The sequence below is a fragment of the Argopecten irradians genome, chromosome 3 (genome assembly GCF_041381155.1).
Source record: "Argopecten irradians isolate NY chromosome 3, Ai_NY, whole genome shotgun sequence".
In the NCBI taxonomy this organism is placed as follows: Eukaryota; Metazoa; Mollusca; class Bivalvia; order Pectinida; family Pectinidae; genus Argopecten; species Argopecten irradians.
In genome coordinates this window covers 31231279-31255540 of record NC_091136.1, presented here as the reverse complement: position 1 = coordinate 31255540, position 24262 = coordinate 31231279, and the positions used below count along the sequence as shown (strand labels likewise).

The following is a 24262-nucleotide window of genomic DNA, read 5'->3' as shown; positions in this document are numbered from 1 at the left end:
TATAAGAGTTACTTCCCTTAAGTTTACTCTATCGAAGTTACTTATCTTCTTTTCACACTATCAGAGTTACTGCCCTTATCTCACTCTATCGGAGTTACTTCCCCTCATTTTACTCTATTAGAGTTACTTCTCTTCGTTTTACACTATCAGAGTAACGTTCTTTAATTTCATTTGTCAAAGTTATTTCCCTTAATTTCACTCTATCAGAGCTACTTCCCTTAATTTCATTAGTTACTTCCCTTTATTTCATTCAATCAAAGGTACTTTCCTTTCGTTTCACACTATGAGAGGAACTTCACTCTGACGGAGTTACCTACCTTATTTTCACTCTATCAGAGGTACCTCCCTTCGTTTCACACTATAAGAGTTACTTCCCTTAAGTTTACTCTATCGAAGTTACTTATCTTCTTTTCACACTATCAGAGTTACTGCCCTTATCTCACTCTATCGGAGTTACTTCCCCTCATTTTACTCTCTCAGAGTACTTCTCTTCGTTTCACACTATCAGAGTAACGTTCTTTAATTTCATTTGTCGGAGTTATTTCCCTTAATTTCACTCTATCAGAGCTACTTCCCTTAATTTCATTAGTTACTTCTCCCTTTATTTCATTCTATCAAAGGTTTCCTCTGACGGAGTTACCTACCTGAGTTATTTACCTTCGTTTCACTTCGTACTGCTGACGATATGGAACGAATTGATGTAACTATTAAGGAATTATGGTACGGAGAAACATTGTAACATTGATAGAATGACGTTTGTTAACAAATAAATCAATGTTTCACTACGCCCACTATGTGTATATCTTTCGCTTCGTGCTGTACAAATTGCTTCTAAAGTTGCTTCTAACTGAGCTACGTGAAAATTACATACATACGACCTGTGTACATGAAATGCTTTTATTGGTTTGTTCATACAATATAATCGCATAGTGTAGTCATCACAACAAATGCAGCAAACCATGTCAATGCGATAGGAGTTCTTACTTTGATAAAAACATGGCAAATGTATAGTATATTTATCGTTAGATCAATTTATTAAGGATAATCACAAACTAACAGTGATGGATTGAACTCTAAGTCTCCTGGACACCAGTATAGATAGGCCACTCCATGTGAACATTTGTAAAAGGTTCTAGAGTTATTGGGATTAGGGTAAGGTCCGTCCACAGGCACCACGGAACAGTCTATGTGTGCTACAAAAGATAAATATATTGAAAACTATAATTAATACCTTTACAAAATTTACAATTTATCAAAACAACCCGTTTTTAGCAAAAAAAGCAACACTAAAATATATCTAATATATTATAAAGGTCGGATATGCATCGAAATGATTAGTGGTTGTTTAAGCGTACACAACTTCTCAAGGTTATCTTTAGTGTATTAAACTGATTAAAGTTTCTATAAATCAGAATGCCAATTTCAGATGAGTTCATAAATGTATAGCCTCTATTTACCCGTCGAAGAACTAACCTTGGTTCGCATCGGATTACTGAGATCGAGGCTATTACTATAACATTCCCTATCATCATACTTTTATTTTGCATACCCTAAACTATTTTATAATAAAAAGAGCCCAATATTTCAGATGCGCCCGTGAAATGTTGACCAGGACAACATCGAAATGTTGACCTGTCAGACCGCATTGTTATCTTTAGTCTCAAGCGGAAGTTTGATCCTCTTGTTCTACATAACACATATTGACCACAAACTCATTCAAGAAATGTATAAAGTTATCTGCTAGCTCATGCAATACGTCAGTGTCGGAGTAGGGGCCGAGTGGTTTAGATATTTGAATCCGATGTTTGGCAGTTGTCAGATAATGACCGCTGGTCGATAAATTTTCCCGGGTTTTCCGGTTTTCACCTAACGTCAAACGTGGTATAACCTTAAATGACCATAGTCGTTAATGGCATGTAAAACTAAAACCACATAACAAAAGTCGGTAAATGACCATAGTTGTTAATAGCGCGTAAAACTAAAACCACATAACAAAAGTCGGTAAATGACCATAGTTGTTATTAGGGCGTAAAACTAAAACCACATAACAAAAGTCGGTAAATGACCAAAGTTGTTAATAGCGCGTAAAACTAAAACAACATAAAGTCGGTAAATGACCATAGTTGTTATAGGGAGTAAAACTAAAACAACATAAAAGTCGGTAAATGACCATAGTTGTTATTAGGGCGTAAAACTAAAACCACATAACAAAAGTCGGTAAATGACCAAAGTTGTTAATAGCGCGTAAAACTAAAAAAACATAAAAATCGGTAAATGACCATAGTTGTTATTAGGGCGTAAAACTAAAAAACCATAAAAGTCGGTAAATGACCATAGTTGTTAATAGGGCGTAAAACTAAAAAAACATAAAAGTCGGTAAATGACCATAGTTGTTATTAGGGCGTAAAACTAAAAAAACATAAAAGTCGGTAAATGACCATAGTTGTTATTAGGGCGTAAAACTAAAACAACATAAAAGTCGGTAAATGACCATAGTTGTTATTAGGGCGTAAAACTAAAAAAACATAAAAGTCGGTAAATGACCATAGTTGTTATTAGGGCGTAAAATTAAAACAACATAAAAGTCGGTAAATGACCATAGTTGTTATTAGGGCGTAAAATTAAAACAACATAAAAGTCGGTAAATGACCATAGTTGTTATTAGGGCGTAAAATTAAAACAACATAACAAAAGTCGGTAAATGACCATATCAGTTAACAGGGCGTAAAACAAAAAAAACAAAAACAAAAAAACAAAAACAAAAAATCGGTAAATGATCATAGTTGTTAATAGGGCGTTCAAACTCAAAAAAAACATAAAAAAGTTGGTGTCGAGATACTATTTTGACCTTGATTTTATAAGTATTAGCGCCGTCAATCGTAATTGGTCATTTTAGTACAAACACTTACGCCCTTCCTCAGTGGTAGACGACATTGTTGATGATTCGTAGGTTGTTGGGGGGTCGGTCACGATTGTTGTTAAGGTGTTATTCGCCAAGCCCAATAGTGTATCCTTGATTGTGTTAATGAGAGGGGACGGAGACAATGACGACGCACAGGTTTGTCTGAAGTCATCTAGGTCCATCGCCCAAATCGTAACTCCACCATAGTCGTTGTTTATCAACCATTGCATCTGGAAGCCAATGAAAAGAGTATATATAGGGTATGAATTTGTAATTTTCTATGCAAGTTTATAATATTTCATAATTATTTTTATTACGGTGACTCATTGAGACGTCCATAATGGAAATAACTCGTAAATTCATTCAAAATACCTTTTATTACATGATTACAATTATCTACGTTTCGAAGAATATCAACGTCAAAATGAATTGCTCTCTTTTCAGTGACACCGCCATTTTGACATTTCGTCACCATGGATACTCGGCACAACCAATGAATTCGGTCCATAAATTACTTGGGCGATGTCTGTGACAATCCAGCGAATTATGTGATAAGCAGAAGTTACGAGCTGTTGATTAATATAAAATATATTCCACATGGGAGATGAGTTATTTTTAAAATTTAAAATAACCATATCCAATATTCAAAATGAATCGTGTGACCTCTTTCTACCACAATGGTATCGTTTTACGTCATCAGAGGCTACATGTAATGAAGACAAACTTATATTTGCCAACACATAAAAGTTAAGTGAAAATTTCATTTATTGATATTCACTAGTCATAAATGGTTTTAAAAAATTGATTGCCATAGAAATAATAAGGAACAATTATAAGAAAAATGTTACTGTCAACAGAGGTTATGTTACTTTTGGTTAATCAAAAAGCTTTAGTTATAAATTGGTGGTCTAAAACCTTAATAACGTGATAGAAAAGATGTAAAAGAAAATTATATAATGAAAAATGAATATGAAATTTTTCTTAACTGGCATAAAGGATATACGTTTTACTACTTATGCATACATTCATACCTTAAATTTTCTGCTATTTTGGAATCATTTCTTTTTTTTTTTACTTTTAAAATTGCATACCTTATTACGCACGCTCTGTTCGTCGTCATAACCGATCCACAGTGTATCCTTGACGTAATGGGGTACTCCCCCTTCTCTCTCGACGGCGCCGTCTCCACTAGCAACCAGTGGGCATATCTACACAAAACAAAATATTGGTGAACTATTCAATGTATATTAGGTATAGCATATCGATATCTGCACGTTAATATTTCCTAATTTATCGTGACATTTCACCATTTCAAATATAAATCATTTGGATCTAATATAGTTACAATAGTTTGTTGGTCATGTTTCTTCTTCATTTAGATATCTTAATATAAAGGATATTCAAATACATATCAAAATGCCTTAGATATATTTATTGCTTTTTTCTACGAATTTTGACTGAAGTTTATCAAACTCACAATTGTAGCTAAATTAATGACATTGCATATTTTAACAATTAATCATTGATATCACTATTTTTTAATTCCATCGTGGTATGAAAAAAACGTTTGCAAACTGTGTGAATCCGCGTCACAGTAGAGACATTGCAACGTCAATCTCTATTGTTATGTTACGATTACGTCGAGGTTTCGCGCCATTATCGGATTTGTTTTCCATAGTGGTATGCAAAAAAGTATTGGCCGATCAGAAAGCGGGATTACGTAATAAAACAATGAAAAAATAATTATTTATTTTGTTTCTACTTCATTTAAATTCCATCGTGCTGTTTTACTGTGTCTACTGTGACAACAATCGCTATTTTTATTAAGAACATTGAACAAATCTTTAAGGTCACTACTGTCTGTTTTTGAATCATGCCGATTGTTCTCGTTGTGTATATAATTAATTTTCTCTTTGTTACTGGCTTTCTGATTGGCCTATTCATTTTTTTCATTCCACGATGAAAAAAAAAATTCCGAGAATGGCGCAGAAATCCCGACGTTATCGTGACGTCACAATAGAAGCATTGACGTTCCGTATTGATTTGGAAAAAATTAATGGAATCGTACGTGTAAACGTATTTCATTTAATAAATTTAAAAATTTCTTTCATACCCCGATGAAATTAAAAAATAGTTACTTCAATGCTTAAATAAATCTTGCTTACGCCACGACACGTTATTTTCGTATGGATGATATTTTCGCGAATGTTTGAAACGTTGCTTTGATCTCGTAAATTTAGTCTATTAAATATTAAGAAATATCATATATACCTTTACACCTTACTGCACAGAAATATAATCATGTATACATTTAACCCCTTACTGCACAGAAATATAATCATATATTACCGCACAGAAATATAATCAATTATACCTTTAATCCCTTACTGCACAGAAATATAATCAATTATACCTTTAATCCCTTACTGCAAAGAAATATAATCATATATACATGTAACACCTTACCGCACAGAAATATAATCATATATACATGTAACACCTTACTGCACAGAAATATAATCATATATACATGTAACACCTTACTGCACAGAAATATAATCATATATACCTTTAATCCCTTACTGCACAGAAATATAATCATATATATCTTTATCATTTAACATATTTTGTATAACACCATATATGAATGCATTGTTCATAAACTGATGCTTCTAATTACCCATATTTTGTGCTATATTTCAGTTGCTATGGTTACCTTATTTGCTATAAAACAGATATCGTATACCCGTCACATGTAGTGATAATCACAACATAAATAGATATGTCTGTTATGTGTAGATAGAATTCAAATAAATTTTTGTTTTTAGTGATAAATGATATGGTATATGCAGTTTGAATTTGAACTATTGTACACAATGCTAAAGTAACAATTTCAAATTTCAATGATTTATTATTCAGAGTCTTAATTTTCTCCTTTTATATAAAATTGCGACAATTGTGACCAGTGCAAATGACATACACGTGCTATATAGTATCCATTTGTTATTTTTTCCCTTTTGAAATATGATATTTTGTGGTTGTGTTGAGTTTTAAAATGAAATGGTTATTTTGATAATGAGATATACAGACCTCATAATAGGCCAAGAAGCCTTCTTCATTGGTGTAGTTGCCAGCGGCATTAGGACCATCGTGATAGGCACCACTCCAGTTGTAGGGTGCGTAGGACAGCTCAAAACCACGCCCATATGTTGCTACACCAATGTTGATGATATTTTTATTGACGTTACGCATACGCATTTCCCAGAACCGAGCAGCCCAATCCTAATAAAAATGTAATCAATAAGTTTAATGGGTCCAACCAACGAAGCTTTCATATTTTCTGCATTTAATGTTTGATTCAAATTGATTTAAAACCAAGTAAACATTTAAATTAAAAAAATTGGTTTACATTTTGAAGTATAGAATATATCAATTTTTGATTAATAAATGATTAATTCAACAGTGATAAGATTTATCAAAAGATAAAAATGTCAAAAATAATCTTGACTCTTTTAACTTAATTTTGAATGTTTTTTTCCATGAGAGCTTGTATTAAACTTTTAATAGTTGCTCTTCATGATTCACAAAAAGAAACAGTCAGGGTCATGTAAAGATGACCTCCCATGTATGCGGTTTGTTTGTGTATGAAGCGCGTGGTGTGTGTTTTTGGAGACTGCAGTATATTCGTGTTTTGTCTTCTTGTATAGTGGAACTCTAGCCCTTTTTATAGTTTTATATCACTGAAGCACCGAAGACACAGGCAACACACCCCATCGGGCCACATTATACTGGCAACGGGCGAATAAAAACTCGTTTCATAAAATTTTATTTAAACTGAATACAAAGAAAAGATACTTTTTGATAAATCCTACATTTAGATAACATTAACGTCCACAAGTGTAACAAAACAATATTTGCAAGCGCAATTTAGCTTTAGTATTAAATATGCATACAATACTTTGTCACAAGGTTTTTATACAATACTTACGATTTGTGCAAAATAGCTGATGAGTTTACATAGCAAATTGTTTACGCCCTAAGCCTATATGCGAATACTTTTGATTTTTAAAGCGACAGGTGTTGTGCATTCTTGCGTACCGTGTTAAGATTCGCGTCCGGTCCAGTCTCCCAGCTTAGCGGCTTCAACATACTATGATGACCTGTAAATTCGTCCCAGTAACCATGCATGTCAAAGGTCAAGATACTGATAAAGTCCATTGATAAGTCACTAAAAAATAATTAAATGTTTCCTTGAGAGCAATATCATCATATATGATAAACAAAGATAGGATACGATAGTCATGATTATTAAACATACATAACGAAAGTAAACGAACTATTTAGCAGTGGTAATATAATTTTATGATAATCTTCCAGAGTTACGTCCTTTAGTTTCACTCCATCAGTACAGACGAGAGTTACATTAGACCATTCTTCGAATAAATCTCATTGAGCTTATTGTATTTTCAGTATAGTGTTTATATAGCCATTTTAATGAATGCGCGAACTATTCACTGCGAAACCGCAGCCCAAAAACATAAAAATATTGTTTGCGCTAAAACAGCATTACGCTAAAACAGCTACATTTACATTGTGTGGGTACGATCCTTCAATTGTACGTATTAATTATACCCCTTTGTTGTAAGATGGTCTATATATTTAATAACTTGTTGCATGAATATCGTATTTGAAGTTGTCTATGATAGCTAGGATTATAGATGGGATTTCAGATATATTAACAACTTTGTCATACTTTGCCAAAGCCGTAAAGTCGTAAGCGTAGTCAATATTTTCCTGTGCTGCAGCTACTGCAATGGTCAATAACGTATCATTGAATCCCCGGGACAATAATTCATTTCTGATCACCTGGAAAAAGAAAATAACATGATGAATAATGGCATGTTATCCATAGTAAGGATATGAATTACATAGTATTACATATATACGATTGAAAATGCCAACGCTGCACCACAAAAATATATTTCAAATTACACTGCCATATTGAACAACGACACCATTGTTACTTTAATCGAAATGTATAAGAAGTTATTTTAATGAATTCCATACAGAAGTATTGAATACCTACTTGGCCTCTCTCTCTTTTCTGGTACTGCCAATCGACAGTGCTATAGTGTTCTCTGATTGCTTCGTTCAACCAAACATAACTATCTAAGTAACATCATCTTTCAATGCATTTTCAAACCACGGTAGACTGTATTTCAATATCTGTTATACTTTATACAAGTTTCAATTAAAAAACCTTTATCTGTCATAAATAATCATATTATTTTATAGATTCACTACATGTTTTCCTTTTCTTAAAAATCTTTAATCTTAAAGAAATAACAACATTAAATCAATATGTATTTAACAATACAAGGTAGAAGATGGTCATCAATGTAATTATTTTCAAAAATAATACAAAAATTTATTCATAACTTCAAACGGCAAAATGATCACAAAAGTGTTATTAAATTAGATAACGTGTATTCAAATGATTGATTGGTAATGAAAACCTCATGAGTTGTCTCCCTAACTATGAAACTTCATTCTTATTATCTTTTTGTATCATCAAACTGTCCACTACAGGGTACCATATTTTGTAAGGGGCTCTCTGCTTTCGAAAAGTGACAAATTCACTGATGTATTTACTGGTATATTTTTTATTCTTTCTCGTGAATGAATAACTTTAATACTCTTCCACTTCAATTATGAATATTATATGATTAACCTAACGAAATTTAATGAGTTTCTTAATAATCACCATTAAAAGGAAAATCGGGAAAAGTTTTATTAATCTACAACGTCTAACTTTACTCACTTTTAGGAGAATGGCGAAGTTCTTTTTATCTGTATCAGGTCTAGCACCGTGTCTTTGAGTGGGATACTGCCAGGATATATCAATTCCATCAAAACCAATAGTGTTCATGAAATCAACTAAAGAACTGGCAAACGATCTCCTACGTTTTGGTCCAGAAACAATATAAGAAAACCTGGCACTACCTTCCGCCCACCCACCAACAGAAAACAGAACCTTCAGGTCTGGATTTGCATTTTTCAGCGCGACCGCTTCCTGATAACTGTGTTATACAGAAACAAAAATATACTTTAATACAAAACATACAATCTTATAAAAAAAAATGAATACAAATCTAAAAAAAAAATATCACAAAAAAACCTACAATTCTACGTAAAAATGTGTTTAAAAATCATTGGAGATAACCATTGTGTCGATTTGTTAGAGTATAAAAAGAATTGAAATCAGCGTCTAGTTGCTGATCACTCCAATGTTGTGATTTCTATTGAAGTTAACGCCAAATAAAGTTAAACATCAATCATGATTTATAATTATTAAAAATAATTCTGTCCATAATAATATTCTGTCCATGAAAGTGAACAGAAACTGTAGAAAATGATTGTGAAAAAAACCCAAGACAATACTGTTTTGGTTAACTAGCGGTATTCTTCTTTTTAAAACGGTTTTTTATCCAAAATCTGTCACTCAGTATTTCTTACTAGCTAATGTTCAGAGGTATGTCGATTTCATCAGCGTCGTTCGATATCGGGAGGAATGCTACAATTACGTGGGTACACAGGAATGGATCGACTTCATTGACAGTAAATTGGCCAGGTCCAGTACGGTTGGCTGACCACAGGGTATAGTAACACACTCGTCTGTACTCTGTCGATCAAGCAGAATAAACCACAAATTATTATTCAATTTGAATTGACTACAACATTGATTATTAATTGGTAATGACTATGATATTGATTATTGATTGATAATGACCACGACATTGATTACTATTTGATAATGACTACGACATTGATTATTAATTAATAATGACTGAATACTCGCCTTCACATTTTATTTACTTGCTTATTTACTTACACATTCGTTCGAACACACCTTTATGATATATTGTGGATTAGTTCACTCATAACAATTGTCATGGAAAACAGTGAAAACAAATTATTTCGACTTTTCCTCAATTCACACGAAAAGGAGTGGGTGTTCTATGTTGATCCAAATGACATACATGTCCTCACACATGAGGATATTTATTCAATACACTCATACCAATACGACCTTCTATTAGTCCACTTTCCGTTATAATTTGAGTATAATTTTGTGACGTCACAATCACCAGAATGTGTGATTATTCGCCAGTAAATCGTACTTTACCCCCGACGGTTTGATATCTTCAGTTCAGTTCTTTATTACATTAAACCAATTGGTTTATCAGTATAGTGCATATTTATACAGTGCAGACAGGAAAAACAACACACTCGCACACACTCGCAGCGTACACTATGTAGTGTAGAGAGACATCTCACATTATGATACATTTACATTCTTGTCACATTTATTTTTAACTTTCATATTACATTTTCATTCATTATTTACATTTACCATTAATATGTTATTGTCACATTATGTATATATGACATTCAACACGCTTTAACACTCTCATATAACATTTATACATTGCTTACAGTAAAACTTGATTTTCTATTATTGTTCTCATATTATATCTCTATTTTACTTTCAATACAATCATTTATAATCCTATTCTACATATGAACGTAACTCGATTTATATCCAATAATGTTCTTACATTACATCTACATGTTACTCATCTTATATTCATTAACCAGCTCACATTACATTGATACGTTACATTATATAACTAGATATTATAATGCATCAGACATTGAAACCTCCGTATTGACATTTGGTTAAACCCCGGGGATGAGTACTATTTACCTGACCCACCTGGCCTTTGTTTTACGTATACCTTGTATGTGAAATATTTAATAGTCGATTATTGAGGTACTACATGAGGGGTCGCCTTTACATTGTTATTATTAAATATGCATTTTTTCCGAATATTCGAATAGCGTTTTCTTTTTTCGAATACTATTATACCGAACGAATGTTCGAATATTCGTTGACATCCTTACTGTAATCTGTATTAGGTTGGGTTAACAGCTTGACTAATGTTACCTATATAAACTGTTTTGCAGTGATAGTATACAGTTATTGAATGGGTATGAGGGAAATAGCACTTTTATTGTCCCCCGAGACATAAACTATTTCCCGAGGCGAAGCCGAGGGAAATAGTTGTGTCAAGGGGGACAATAAAAGTGATATTTCTCGAATAAACCCATTCAATAAGTGTTTTATTATACCGTTGAGAAAAATGCTATAACATATAGCCCGTTGATATTTTCACTTGTTTCACATTCCATGTCATCGATAGTGCCCTGTGAATTTTCTCGGACGTAGTCCTTTAAAATATGGACTGCTGTGTATTTCCACTGTCCCTATCGGTCAACAATTTTTCGAAAGATTCCTCGTATAGGTTGTCGAATCTGGAGGCCGTGTTGTAAACAAGTTGTCGTCTGCAGCGTCAAATCTATATCACCTAAGCGCTTTGTGATTTTTTCGTTGGGAATGAGATACAGTCAGAGAGGTTCCGAATTAAGTACTCCCAATGCGTTATCCAATCAAATTCATGATTAAGCAAAAGTCCGCGAAAATTTGAATGCAGGTATATAGCTCATTTTCAGGTAAATAGTTCGAATGACTATTTACCCGGTAAATAGTGGTTCTAAAAGACTGGATTTTAATAGCATTTATATTCTCTACTCTTTATATAGTGAAAAAGAAGCAAAGGTATAGTAATTTTACTTATGTTACCACTGAGTTTTTCGAACGTACCCTTTGGAGGTGGTGGGGTGGTAGCAGCGTCAAATGCATCCTTAACGGCATTTAAAAGTGGGAATGGTCTGCCAGACGAGTTACAGTTTTGATTAAAGTCATCCAACGCAACTGACCAGATGGCGGCTCCTCCGTAGCCTTCATTATATGCCCAGGTCGCCTAATTGTGAAAACGCCAGTTTAAAACTTTAAACGTTATATCGTATATGATGTTCTTTACATGTTCTTATAAAAAGTTTAATAGATATGAAAGTAATGTTCAACTGTTGATACTGCTTGCATATACACTGTGTGATAAACAATGGAGATTGACTTTATTATATGTTATAAGTATATATAGTCTCCATAATATTATATATAATATATATAAGATATCAAAGAAACACAATTTAAAATGACAATTTATTGACTCGTGCCCTATCCGGGCCTCGAACTCAATATCTATTGCAACGAATCGCCTAGGCGCAGGTATGTTTGCTAGGCGATTGGGTGCTGTAGATCATGCGTTCGAGGCCCGGATATTTGATTTGTCATGCTTTGTTAAATTGTGTTTCTTTGATATTTAATATGATATATATATATATGTGTGTGTGTGTATGTGTGTGAGTGTTATGTGTTTGAACACAGTATTTAAATGTATATACCATTCTACAACAGTATCTCTATTATTTAAATCTTAACATACCTTTTCCGTGACACTCATCACGTCATCGTAACCAATCCACAATGTTTCTTGGACAAAGAACGGAACCCCTTCATCAACAAACGACATCCCATTGCCATTCTCCACGTATTCACAAATCTAGAAAAGAAACATATGCACCAAATCCCTTATTTAATTATTTTCATTAAACGAGATTAATTTTTGGCATTTATATAAAAAGAAAATCATAATTATAGCTGTTTTTTGTTGTTGTTGGGTTTTTTTTAATAATTAGCCGTTACGTGTATGCCTTCTGTCGCTGTTAAATACACCTCTGTATTATTGTCGCTTATTCTATTTAGAGAGCGAAAACAATTACATGTATAATTACAGTTAATAAAAATCGCCCAGCGAAACTAAATCAGCACCAAAAAGATTGATATACAAAATTAAACATATTTATCTGGAGTTAGTTTGTGCACTTTCGAAACAAACGAATCAAAAGTAATGTTAACAAAATTAATATACAAAAATATAAGATAGTAATCGGAAGCTAGTTTGTACTTTCGAAATTTGAAATGCAACAAAATTATGTTAACAAAATTGATATATGAATCTGGAGCTACCTTTTAAAGTATCTATTTATTTATTTTAACATTTTCAGTGAAGTATGCATTATATCAATGCAACAAAGCATTACGTACAATAATAGCGCAATATGATATATTACCTCATAGTATCCCCTAAATCCAAGAATCGCAGAATCATTTGAAGCAACGGACAATCCCGAGATGCTAGCTCCTACTCCATTATCAGAAGAATTCGCTAAAGTATAACCACGCCCGTATGTAGCAATTCCTATATCCATGCTCGACTTGGGTACTCCAAGGTAATTGAAGTAGTCGCCAATGCTTTTCTGTATACAAAAATAAATCCACGATATAATGATATTGGTTTATATATTCTAAGCATAAATACAGCTAAACTTTAACATCATTAAATATCAAACTTATCTTGAATTTGCTTTCCAACAATAGAAATAATGTTACAAATTCGGTCATATCGAAAACACTTATTAACTCGCGTTTTGTTCACACACTAGAGAAGTGTAAAGGCGAAATAAAAGCTCTTTCTCTTCGAAAATGTCGAAGATATACTGTGACTGATTTATAACCAATAATCCATTCATGGGTACCTACTTATCGACTATATTTGCTTTATTATTGTAAGAGCGAGTTCGATCATAAGCTATAGTCACCGTTGTGAAATTAAAGTGTGATCGAACTTATTTTAGTTTTATGTTGTGCGCATGTGCACAGAAACAAGAAATTGCAATGCACAAGTCTTCGCGACTAGAGCTCAACCATCGATTTCCTTTAATCGTTCCACCGTAACTAAGCGTAACTAAACGTATGTTTAATCTCAAAAGATAGAACAGCATGGCCATAGTCATTAGTCAGTGATCGAACTCGCATAGTTTTAGTTGTTTTCCAGTACGGGAACAGTTAAGTTATTTTACACTAGACTCGTATTTGTTATCTATTTTGTATTTAAAGTTCATTTCCATTGCCTTTTAATTGTATATAATATCTTGATTTTTCCATATTTCATCTAATGTATTCTTAATATAGTTGGTTTTTTGCAGCTGATATAACATATTCGGGAAGACTTTTCCATATTCTAGCAGTTCAAATGGCGAAGGGAAATGTTCCCTTATAATATCGATCTAAAAGAGTATTCATACAAGATCGCTTACGGTTTTTAGGAGGGAGAAAAGACCCGACGGTACTCCCTCAAGGCCGAGGACAACACGGAAGATGAAACGTCCGGCGAGGTTCCAGGAATTGAATGAGGAGGAAGACCACCCACCACAGGACGAGTCTTGGGAAAGTCCTGCCCCCAACCCGCATGACATAGTGAATCAGCGTGGTATGTATAATTTTATTAATAGTAACCATCGGTGAAGAAAATTTTGAATTTAAGTAATGGCGGCCATTTCGTCTCGATCATCAGTAGGGGGTGACACAGATAGGGTAGCGAGCATGGGGTCCCCGCTCGCAGCTGCTTGCTCACAGATAGGGTGTCAACTCGAGCCGCTCCCAAATATTGTGCCTTGTGCAGACGATGGGCCCGCTGCTCATGTGCATATACAGGCAAAACATTAAGGCCAATCGATATATGAATTTGCCGTTACTGCTTAAGGGGAATGCCGATTTGAACAATTTTTATGCGGGTAGTAGCCTGCATTTAGTGAACGGCCACGTGTTGTGTTAGATGTTATGTCAAACATGGAAAAGTCGTCAGACGCTTTTATAGTTTTTTACAAAGGTTTTCAGATAAATGTTTAGAATTGTTGCATTATATGTCGATAATTAGAGAGGCTGCAGGTCAGTATTGTCTGACAATAGGGTGCTCCCTCTCGGGTACTTTTTAGAGTGGACAGTATACCAGCAAATCTCTCCAAGGGAATTGTTACATAATCTGGATGATTTCCTTTTTGGAGGATGCTAACACAGTTTGGGGAAGTATGTGACGAGCTAGGTGTACCGATAGCTCCTTCTACAATTATATGTTTCTTAGGACTAGAAATTGACACGATTGAAATGTGTGTTCGTTTCCGAAAGACAAAATTCGTGAAATCATAGAAAAAAATAATACTAACTCGGCCAAAAATATCTATAAAAGCAATGCAGTCATTGTAAGAAATGTTAAACTTTGCTTGTAGGGCAATTATACCAGGTCGTACATTTTGTAGGCGGATAATCAACGCGACAATAGAGCTTACACAACCATATCATCATATTAAAGTAAAAAATGACATTAGAGAAGATTTGAAACTTTGGTTAATTTTTTTTCAAGTCATTTGATGACAAATCAATATAGCGATCAATTTTGGACAACCAACTCTGATATGGAGCTTTACATGGATAGCTCAGCAAAAAAAGGGGATGGCTTTGTTGCATTCTTCAAGGGGAGTTGGACCTATGAGGTATGACTAAAGTCATGGTTCGAATTAGGTTACACAAATGACATTACAGTTCTGGAGTTTTTCCCCCTTGGTTGTGGCAGTATATATTTGGGTTGAAAATTGCGTAATAAGAAAGTTCTATATCGTAGTGACAATCAAGCGATTGTCGCTATAGTAAACACTATAACAACTAAATCTGTAATAGTTTTGGCGATGCTAAGGTTTGTTTTATGCTGGGATGTATACATCTTAACATAGTAACACATTCCAGGTTATTTAAATGTTGTAACAAATAACTTGTCACGTTTACAGCTACACAAATTCCATCGACTGGTACCACAAGTAGAAAGGGCACCTGTTCCGATTCCAACGTAGCTATGGTCAACTTGTCAGATGAAATTAGACGAATTTTGAACGTAATTATTTCGGACAACACAAAAGCTCTTTATGAAAGTGCATTATGTTGTTTTCATCAATTCCGGTCATTATTTAGGGTTAGCCATGTATGGCCAGTGCCACTTTCACACCTTTTAACTTTTCTACCCAAACACAGTAAAGTCACATTTGGCTTCAATCAGTTATGTACACAAAGAAGATCCTGTTTCAATTTGTATTGTTAAAGGATCACTACCTTTCCTTTGATTTTAAAAATCGAATGTAAAAAGAGATCGATAATTTTGTAGAGTCACAAAAGTTATTAAACTATCGTTACTACTACATGTATCATCACCTTCTGAGCAATTTGATTGAAATAAATAAAATGTTAATTTCATAACGCGGGTCGTCTTATGTTTTCCGTCGTCGTCCTAAATACTGCGCGATAGTTGACTATCAAGGCGCCACACGACAAAACAGCGTAAATCTTGCATCTATTTTGTGTTGTAAGCTCATCTCAGAACATCGGTATATATTTTCCTATGTTATTATTCTTTTAGTAATCTTTTAAAGATCCCTTAATGTTTTATTCTTGAAAGGTAGTGAGTCTTTAAAAACAGTGGGAGGCTTCAAAAGCGCCTATCATATATGATTTGCTAGGAAAAAATTTAAAAGACATTACCCATGATTTGTAATTCAAGGTATGAAATTCAATTATTTAGGACAGCATTTTGTTTTGATAAATTTTGGCCTGTTTGGAGTTGGCGAGGTAGCATATACTTCAACAAAGTCAAAATGCCCCTGGTTTGTCTCCAATTAATATGTTGCAGAGGACGGATGAGAAGTTATATTACCTCGTTCAAAAACGGATCAGTATTGTAGTTCAGCAAAAATTATAATTACTGAGATCCAATGTAACCCCGTTTGTCCTTGCATTTGTATATAAAAATCAGGCTAAACAATCGAGGAATGTTTGGATACAGAATAACAATCCTCCTCTGATCTGATATTACGAAAAATTATTGTTAATCTGGGTTACCACACCAAAATCTAAAGTATCATTCTTTTGAAATTTGGGCAGCTACAACATTATCTATGAGAGGAATTTATAATATTCATAATTAAACGTTTAGGTAGATAGAAATCTAGGGCTTACGCGTCATCTATTCGGATAGATAAGGTTGTATCTTAAAATCGGGGTTAATCGGGTAGGTTGTGGGGCTATATTGGCAAATAAACGTAGAGTCATAAAGCATGTAGATATCACATATGACTGTTAAGAATGGTTTAGGGCAGATGGAGTGCATCTCGAGGATGTGGGAAATGCAATTTTTTTTCTTAATAACATACAAGGGGCATTAGAGCTTTTTATGACTGCAGAGGCTAATGAAGATTCTGACGTCAAATTAATTTTTGAGCAATGGCGCAAATTTTGGGTGATGATTATTCTCTTATTGGGGATGAGTAAACTCCTTCTCTCACTTGCCTGGTGAATCCCAGTGGGTAGAGATGGGGAAGATATGGAAACTGTATAATGGATACAGTTTTTGGTTTCTCCGTGGTGGAGACATTATAACTATCCTTGGTGGATAATATTAATTTTAGATACTCGCCAAGGATTTACCCTGAGTGTACGATGGAACCTCGTTGATCTGGCTAGGTACTCAGCAAAGGGTGCTCACCGTTGCATGTACCTGAAGTATTCAATTCTAGTCAATTATGTATTGTTAGTTTAGGTAACATTCTAACCTGCTTTGGTTAATATAGGGAGAGGAAATTACCTTTTTAAATGTAATTTGCCTGCTCGTCATGTGAGAATAAGTATCTTGCTGTGGTTATTAAATATAAAAAAAAAACTGCGGCCATTTAATCCAGACTTGTATTGGTTGTTTGGTTTAAAGAAAACATCATAAAATAAATGGAATTATGCAAAGTGTAAATTGTAATGTTAATATAATTCAATATAATGGTTCGACTTGAGATAGAATCCCAAAACAGAACTTCATGGTTACGTCGCTTCGGAAGATAAATCATGACACTTAATATATTAAAATGTGAAAGACTGTCGAATGGTGAAGGTATAATAAAAGGCAAGGAATAAGTGTATATCTTTGTGACACTTGTTATTAAAATACCCTTTTTTCTTATTTTTAAGTAAGATTAATTTTGAAGTTTTAGCAATTTTTTTATACATATTTTTTTGTAATTATCCTTCTTCTGTCTTTTTTTCGGTTTAATTATACAAATTATTAAATTCAGAGTCAGCCTACTTCAGGTTCAGATTTTTTATTCGGATTCAGTATGTAGACCCATAAAAATGCATATACAGTGTATCAATATGTAATGTCGTACAACATTCAATGAACACTCAAAAGATTTCGTAGTCTTAGTGGCTATTTGAATTTGAGTTATCTCGAATCTCTCAATGTCTTAGACCAAATATTTTAAAAGACCACCAAAGTGAACATTTCGAAAAACATTATTTCAGTAAAGATTCGACAAACAATAAACACATAACATTTCTCAGTTATTACTGATAGAGAGAAAAATAAGGACTGTGTGATGAAAGTTGAGACGAGATTTCGACGAGACTGAAATCTTATTAGGAAAGATCATTAAAATCCTAATAATCTTTCCATGTGTTTTTCCATACATTGTTTTTTGTCATTAAAAGATATATTTGTTTTGATGTAAAAATGGCGATACTTTCGTTGTGTATAACTTACCATGTTCAGGAAACGGCGTAACCCAGTATTAGTTGATCGAGATACTCTTCTACTGTGGTGAGTAGCAACATTATCTGCATCAGCTTCGTACAAAGCATACGATTGTAAAGTAATAAAATCGAAGTTCCTTTAAACAGAAAAGATCATCACGTTATCTAAAGCCGTTTCTTATTTTTGCTTTATTCTTATCTTTTTATAAATATATTAATATATATTTATATATTTTTCGAAATTTAACAAAAATTATTTGCACTTTCAAATTTGTCTCTTCTTTCATTCAACTGTCGATTTATAAACACGTATGTGCTATTTCGCAATGTAGAAGAATGAATATATATTGACATGCACTTATTATATTTTGTTTGTCTGTTATTTTGGATATGTTATAGTAAAAATTCGTATCCGCGGTTATCGTATGTTTTCTATACTGTAAGTAAAACATTGTATTATCATCAAGGAAACTGTATTTTAAGGCTAACAGTGAAAGATCAAAATTTACATAGAATTGCCGCCTTTTAAATAAGTAAACATATTACGGATTTACAAAAGGATACCCGGTTATTCGAAGATTACGAGTAGATATATTGAAGCTATTTAGAAAAAAAATCCTTAATCCAAAAAATTCTGTTATTTTAAATGCAACAAATGACTCTAATTTGATGAAGCTATCTGCAACAATATCCAGATATAGTAAATGCGATATTAATACCGTAAATTAAATACCAGAATTACGGCGATTATGATGAAAAACACCGTTGTATCGCATGGGTAGCCAGGGGCGTAGGAAGCGGGGGGGGGCAGGGGGGGGGCAATTGCCCCCCCGCTCCGCAGAATGGGGGGGCAAACATGTCTTTTTGCCCCCCCATTTTCGCTGAGTGAAATTTTCTAAAATTGCACATTTGAAAGAAAAAAAGGGTCCTCCTGCACATTTTTATACTTCATTTTTGAAAATTTTCCGCTGCGCGGCGCTATTCCTAAAATGTTCAAGCGCGTAATGTTCAAACCTTTAATAATGAAAATTCAATACACTCGAACTAGACTCAAAACGTCCATTAAGGGATTATACTATTTCAAAAAATAATAAAAGATGAATTTCTTTATATATCTTGGCAAGACAATCAAATCATTATTATTTTGAGTTACACAACAATGTGCCGATGGTGTGGATCCGGTATGTTCAGATCGAGCTGGGTTGCATAATGATATGACGACATTTACAATAATCATTTCTAAATGCAGGTAACTTTAAATCGAAAAATTGCCGTGTTAAGAATGCTTTAAAATCATCAAAATACAAATTCGTATTTTTTTTCTCTCAGGGGGAGACCCCCGTACCCCACAAAAACCGAAAGGTAACTTTAAATCGAAAAATTGCCGTGTTAAGAATGCTTTAAAATCGTCAAAATACAAAATCGTAATATTTTTTCTCAGGGGGAGACCCCCGTACCCCACAAAAAAACCCACCAAAATCTCGCGCCTACGGCGCACGCAAATTCAACAAAATGCAACGTAAAACTCATCTCAGCCGTTCTTAATTGTCAAAAAAATTCCCGGGGGAGACCCCGGACCCCCAAAACACCAAAATCTCGCGCCTTCGGCGCTCGAAAAAGCATCAAAATACATGGTAAAACTCATCTCAGTCATTCTAAATCGTAATGTTTTTCCAGGGGATACCCCAGACCCCCCAAACTCGCACGCTAATTTGTGTATTCATTATTTCCAGGTAGCGCAGCCACTGTCTATCAGATGTGTACAAGGATTATATGTAATTATACATGAAAAAGTATATCTCCTGTGGGTGCGGAGCGCGCGAGGGGGGGGGGGTGTTACGAAATATTGAGGACCATTGCCCCCCCATTACGTTTCATCTTCCTACGCCACTGGTAGCCATGTAATACAGCCTCAGGCGACATAAGTGTATTATCGGATAGAAAATTATTGTAACTGAAGATATGATATAACTTATTATCATTTATGCAGATGCGTACTTTTTAGAAAGACATCATACTTACGAGGCGACGACCTCTTTAATAGTATTCAGATTATAATAACTATTAAATTTGTCCAGCGTAGGGCCCATTAAATCAGCAATGAAAAGAAATCTAGTACCCGTTGCGTCGTACTCGGCATCAAAGGCGCCACGTACTGTCTGTAAAGCAAATACATAAGTTAGATATTATTATAATCATATCTCACAAGTGGACAGCGATATCTAAATACAACCCGAGCATAAAATTCTGGTTGTCAACAAAAAGTTCGCGATAGGGATATCGATATCTCAACCCGAGTGTAAGACTTCGGTTGATCAACACAAGACATGCCAAACTTTTTACATACGGATCCCTGTGTCCACCTGTGTCCATATCCAATTGGCAGACCCATACTTGATCATTTTCTTTTCTCATATCAAGAACGTTGTCACACGACGACCACAACGTGTTTTGTGAAGTTTTTTATAAATATTGATCGTGTGCATTACTAAATAAAAGTTGTTTTTCATGTTTACAACAAAGTGTGAAACTGCATACCTTATGTAGTCTGATGGAGTTACAAAAAGAGAACAAAATTTGTATAATTGTATTATTATATCTATACCTTACCTCGCTAAACGATTTAAAATATTCAGAATTCCCTTTCCATTGAAGGCAGAAACCGTCAAATCCTTGAGTTTTCATGAATGGGATTATCGAATCGACAAACGTAGTTCTATTTGTTGCATCTTGTGCCATGTTGTCCAAATCACCTTCCACGTTTTCCGATAACATAATTAATGTTTTGAGTTCGGGATTGATTGTCTTGAGATCCGCAAGTGCCTTGTAGCTGTGCAAATAAAAATTGATCACATATTTATATTTATGTTTTCTTTGCTTCTACATTAAGTAAACTTCCTTTATTTAGCATTGTGCAATGCATGGCTGGCACCATATTTTCACGTCATTATTATCGAAATCGTCGTGCCGGTAATCACGGGACATTTCTGTTGAAAGTAATGTCTTGCTTTACATTTCCATTCAGTATAGGAGAAAAATTCTTTGTAATGTTATTGCAAATTGTTATCAGTGTTCAAAAACGGGAGGGGAAATGACAACGGTCAATGAAAATTCAACATGGAGTGCTGCATTCTTCATCAAATTTAGATATTCACGAGATCTGAGAACAAATAATCAGATTATCAATTTAATATCGACACTCAATCTTAAATCGTATTGTATAAAAACATTTTAAAGTTGACCTATATGAAACTATAAGCATAATTGATAGATTGTAAAAAAGTCCAATCCTACTATGTTCTATCAGGAATAATTACTGACTGTGTGTGCACTTAAAGCAAAACAAATTATTTCATATGGACTTTTGCGTTAATTATAAACACGATTGTACATTCAGTTATTGTTCAAATGATGAGTATCGTTTATGATAATCATTATGATAATATTTAAACCATCTCAATTTGGAGAGGGCCTGATTCAGAACGAAATTAGCCCTAATACTAACTACTAATAGTGATCCTAATCAGACACAGCAGTTAATATAACGTCATTTATGTCTGTATAATTACTGTTATCCAACTTTAATTCGCGGCTTTTAATATTTCGCGATTTTCATTTCACAGATCAAGGAAGATTAGAGTGGATTGAAAATTTATGTGGAAATTTCTATTAATGAATATGACGTATATTGTAATTCATGGAGATAAACTTTACGCAAATTTACTTTGATCTTGAAATTTGCTAAAGACAATCGCACGAAAAAGGATGTTGATTTATAGTTTCAGTGCCGAAGTTAGTATGCATAGAAAAAGGAAGGAGTGTGGCTTGTCTGACGGATAAAAACAATTTTCCTCGTGCAAGGAAATAAAGATATGTGTTTGGATTTTGATCATTGATATTTGATACTTTTGTTTCTCAGAAAATGCTTAAGATATATCTCGGAAAGTTCTTCTTCGTTACTTAGATTGTCATTTAAAATGTATATATTATTTTATTTGACTTAGTTTGTAACTTCTGTTTTGGTTTTTTTTTTCTTCACTTTATTGATTCATTGTTACTTCTACAGAGCATATTTACAATATCATACATATAAAGATAATACAATGTTATCTTGAAATAATTATTGTAATGAACATTGTTATACTAATTTCTATGAATGAATTCAATATTGTGTACTTTTTGAAATCTACATTTTACATACGATTCAGTTAGCAAGACCATACATTTGTATTTTGTCTATTGTTACTACTACTGGTGGTAAAGCTAAACATACTCGTGAGAGCAATGCAAATAAAAAGAATGGGAAAAAAGTCACCTTAAATCAGAAAAATAGACTATCTTAAAGAAAAGAAAATGAAATTAATCATCAAGAACTATTTCTTATTTCTCTATCAGTTTTTCAGTAAAGTATATACGCTAAATTGATTGATTTTGAGCAGGTTTAGATAAGATTTTATTGAAATAAATGAATATGTTTTTAATCATATTTATTTGATATTTGAATTATTTTAATATACCGACCTCAATTTCTCTTCTACAACTGCTAGATTTTAGTTTAATCTGTGTTGATTTAACATTCTGTAAACAAGTATATTATTTCGCTATTCCGTGTTAAAATGTTTGGTAGTGTGGTTTGTACACCTCCGTTAATCTATATAACAGTTATTCCCATACTTGTTTTAGATGTCGATATCTCCATGCATGAAAACATTACCAGGATTTGATAAAAGAGAATATACAGCATAATATGATTATATCACATGCAGTACTTACTTCTTAACGTCTGCAACTTTTCTCCGATAGATCGACCACCTTTTCTGAGGTCTTACTGTAGCATATGCGAAGATGATGTGAGTACAGAGAAATGGATCAATCATATCAGGAGTAAAAGTTCCTATACCTTGGCGCTGGGCAGCCCATCCATCGTAAAAACATGTACGACGGGGATTCGACACTTCGAAAACGATAAAAAAATAACAAATATCAGTATGATAACGCAAATTCGAAATTGCAAGGTTTAGGGCAGGTTAGCGCAATGGGATTTATAATGATAGCTTATTATACCTATATAACTGAATTAGGTGAACAAATTTAGAGCCCGAAAAAAATTTAGTGCCATCTTAAATCATTTACAATAACACTTTCATCTAAAATCCTGGCCATACTTTTTAGCCTACCACATCATACTTTTATGATATGTTTACCTCCAGGACATTGGGGTATTACGTACCGCGACCTATAGCAACCTCCGACTATTTTCATTTAATCGAATATTTATTGCAAAACATTGGAAAGGGATCAAACAGCATGTAATACCTATATTAGTTTTATCAAAGTAACAAAGAGTATATACATATAATGATCCCTTGACCAATACATCTGTCATGTTAACAAGTGATGAAATAATTCGAGTGCTTGCCGGTTATAAATGGTATGATGGTTGTGTATCATTGCAGTTGTACATAAGTTGCTATGGGAACCATTCTACACATTCGCAAGTTATGCAAATGTGAAAATTTTGTCAATATTTGCCATTGTTTTCTAAGTTTTCCAAGTAGAATTTATAGAACGAATCTTTGAATAAACTTTATATTTCTAATACAGATGCATCCTCAGTGTCTACATTTCAGTAAATATTTATATATTCTTTGAAGATTCAGTTTCGCAGATTTAAAATTGAATTAAGATATTTTTGAGTTGTTTGTGCACAAATTATCCATATTATTTCCGGAAGATTAACTTTCGCGAATTTAACTTGAGAAAGTTGGTTAACAGTATACATGCCTCATTAGAAAAAAGGTACTTACCACCAGACTCTGATATATGGAAAATTATTGCACACAGCAGAAGTGTCAGGACCATCATGATTGCTCTTCTTCGTTGAGTGGTCCTGTCTTTACACTTTCCGTTTGACAGACTAACTTATAGTTATA

At 33.6% G+C, this 24262-nt stretch overlaps 1 protein-coding gene across 1 annotated transcript; it reads right to left on the bottom strand.

Annotated features, from left to right (window-relative positions):
* Positions 1 to 883: 883 nt before the first annotated feature.
* LOC138318192 (acidic mammalian chitinase-like) lies at positions 884 to 24262 on the bottom strand. The gene is made up of 16 exons (XM_069260370.1): positions 24137 to 24262; positions 23103 to 23283; positions 20940 to 21159; positions 20352 to 20488; positions 18340 to 18466; positions 13001 to 13186; positions 12313 to 12429; positions 11628 to 11787; positions 9419 to 9584; positions 8724 to 8982; positions 7656 to 7768; positions 7001 to 7130; positions 5993 to 6184; positions 3994 to 4110; positions 2910 to 3132; positions 884 to 1193 (listed from the first exon to the last, which is right to left on the bottom strand). Exons 1-16 carry the CDS (start codon positions 24192 to 24194, stop codon positions 1036 to 1038), a joined length of 2544 nt encoding a protein of 847 aa, XP_069116471.1. The 5' UTR covers positions 24195 to 24262; the 3' UTR covers positions 884 to 1035.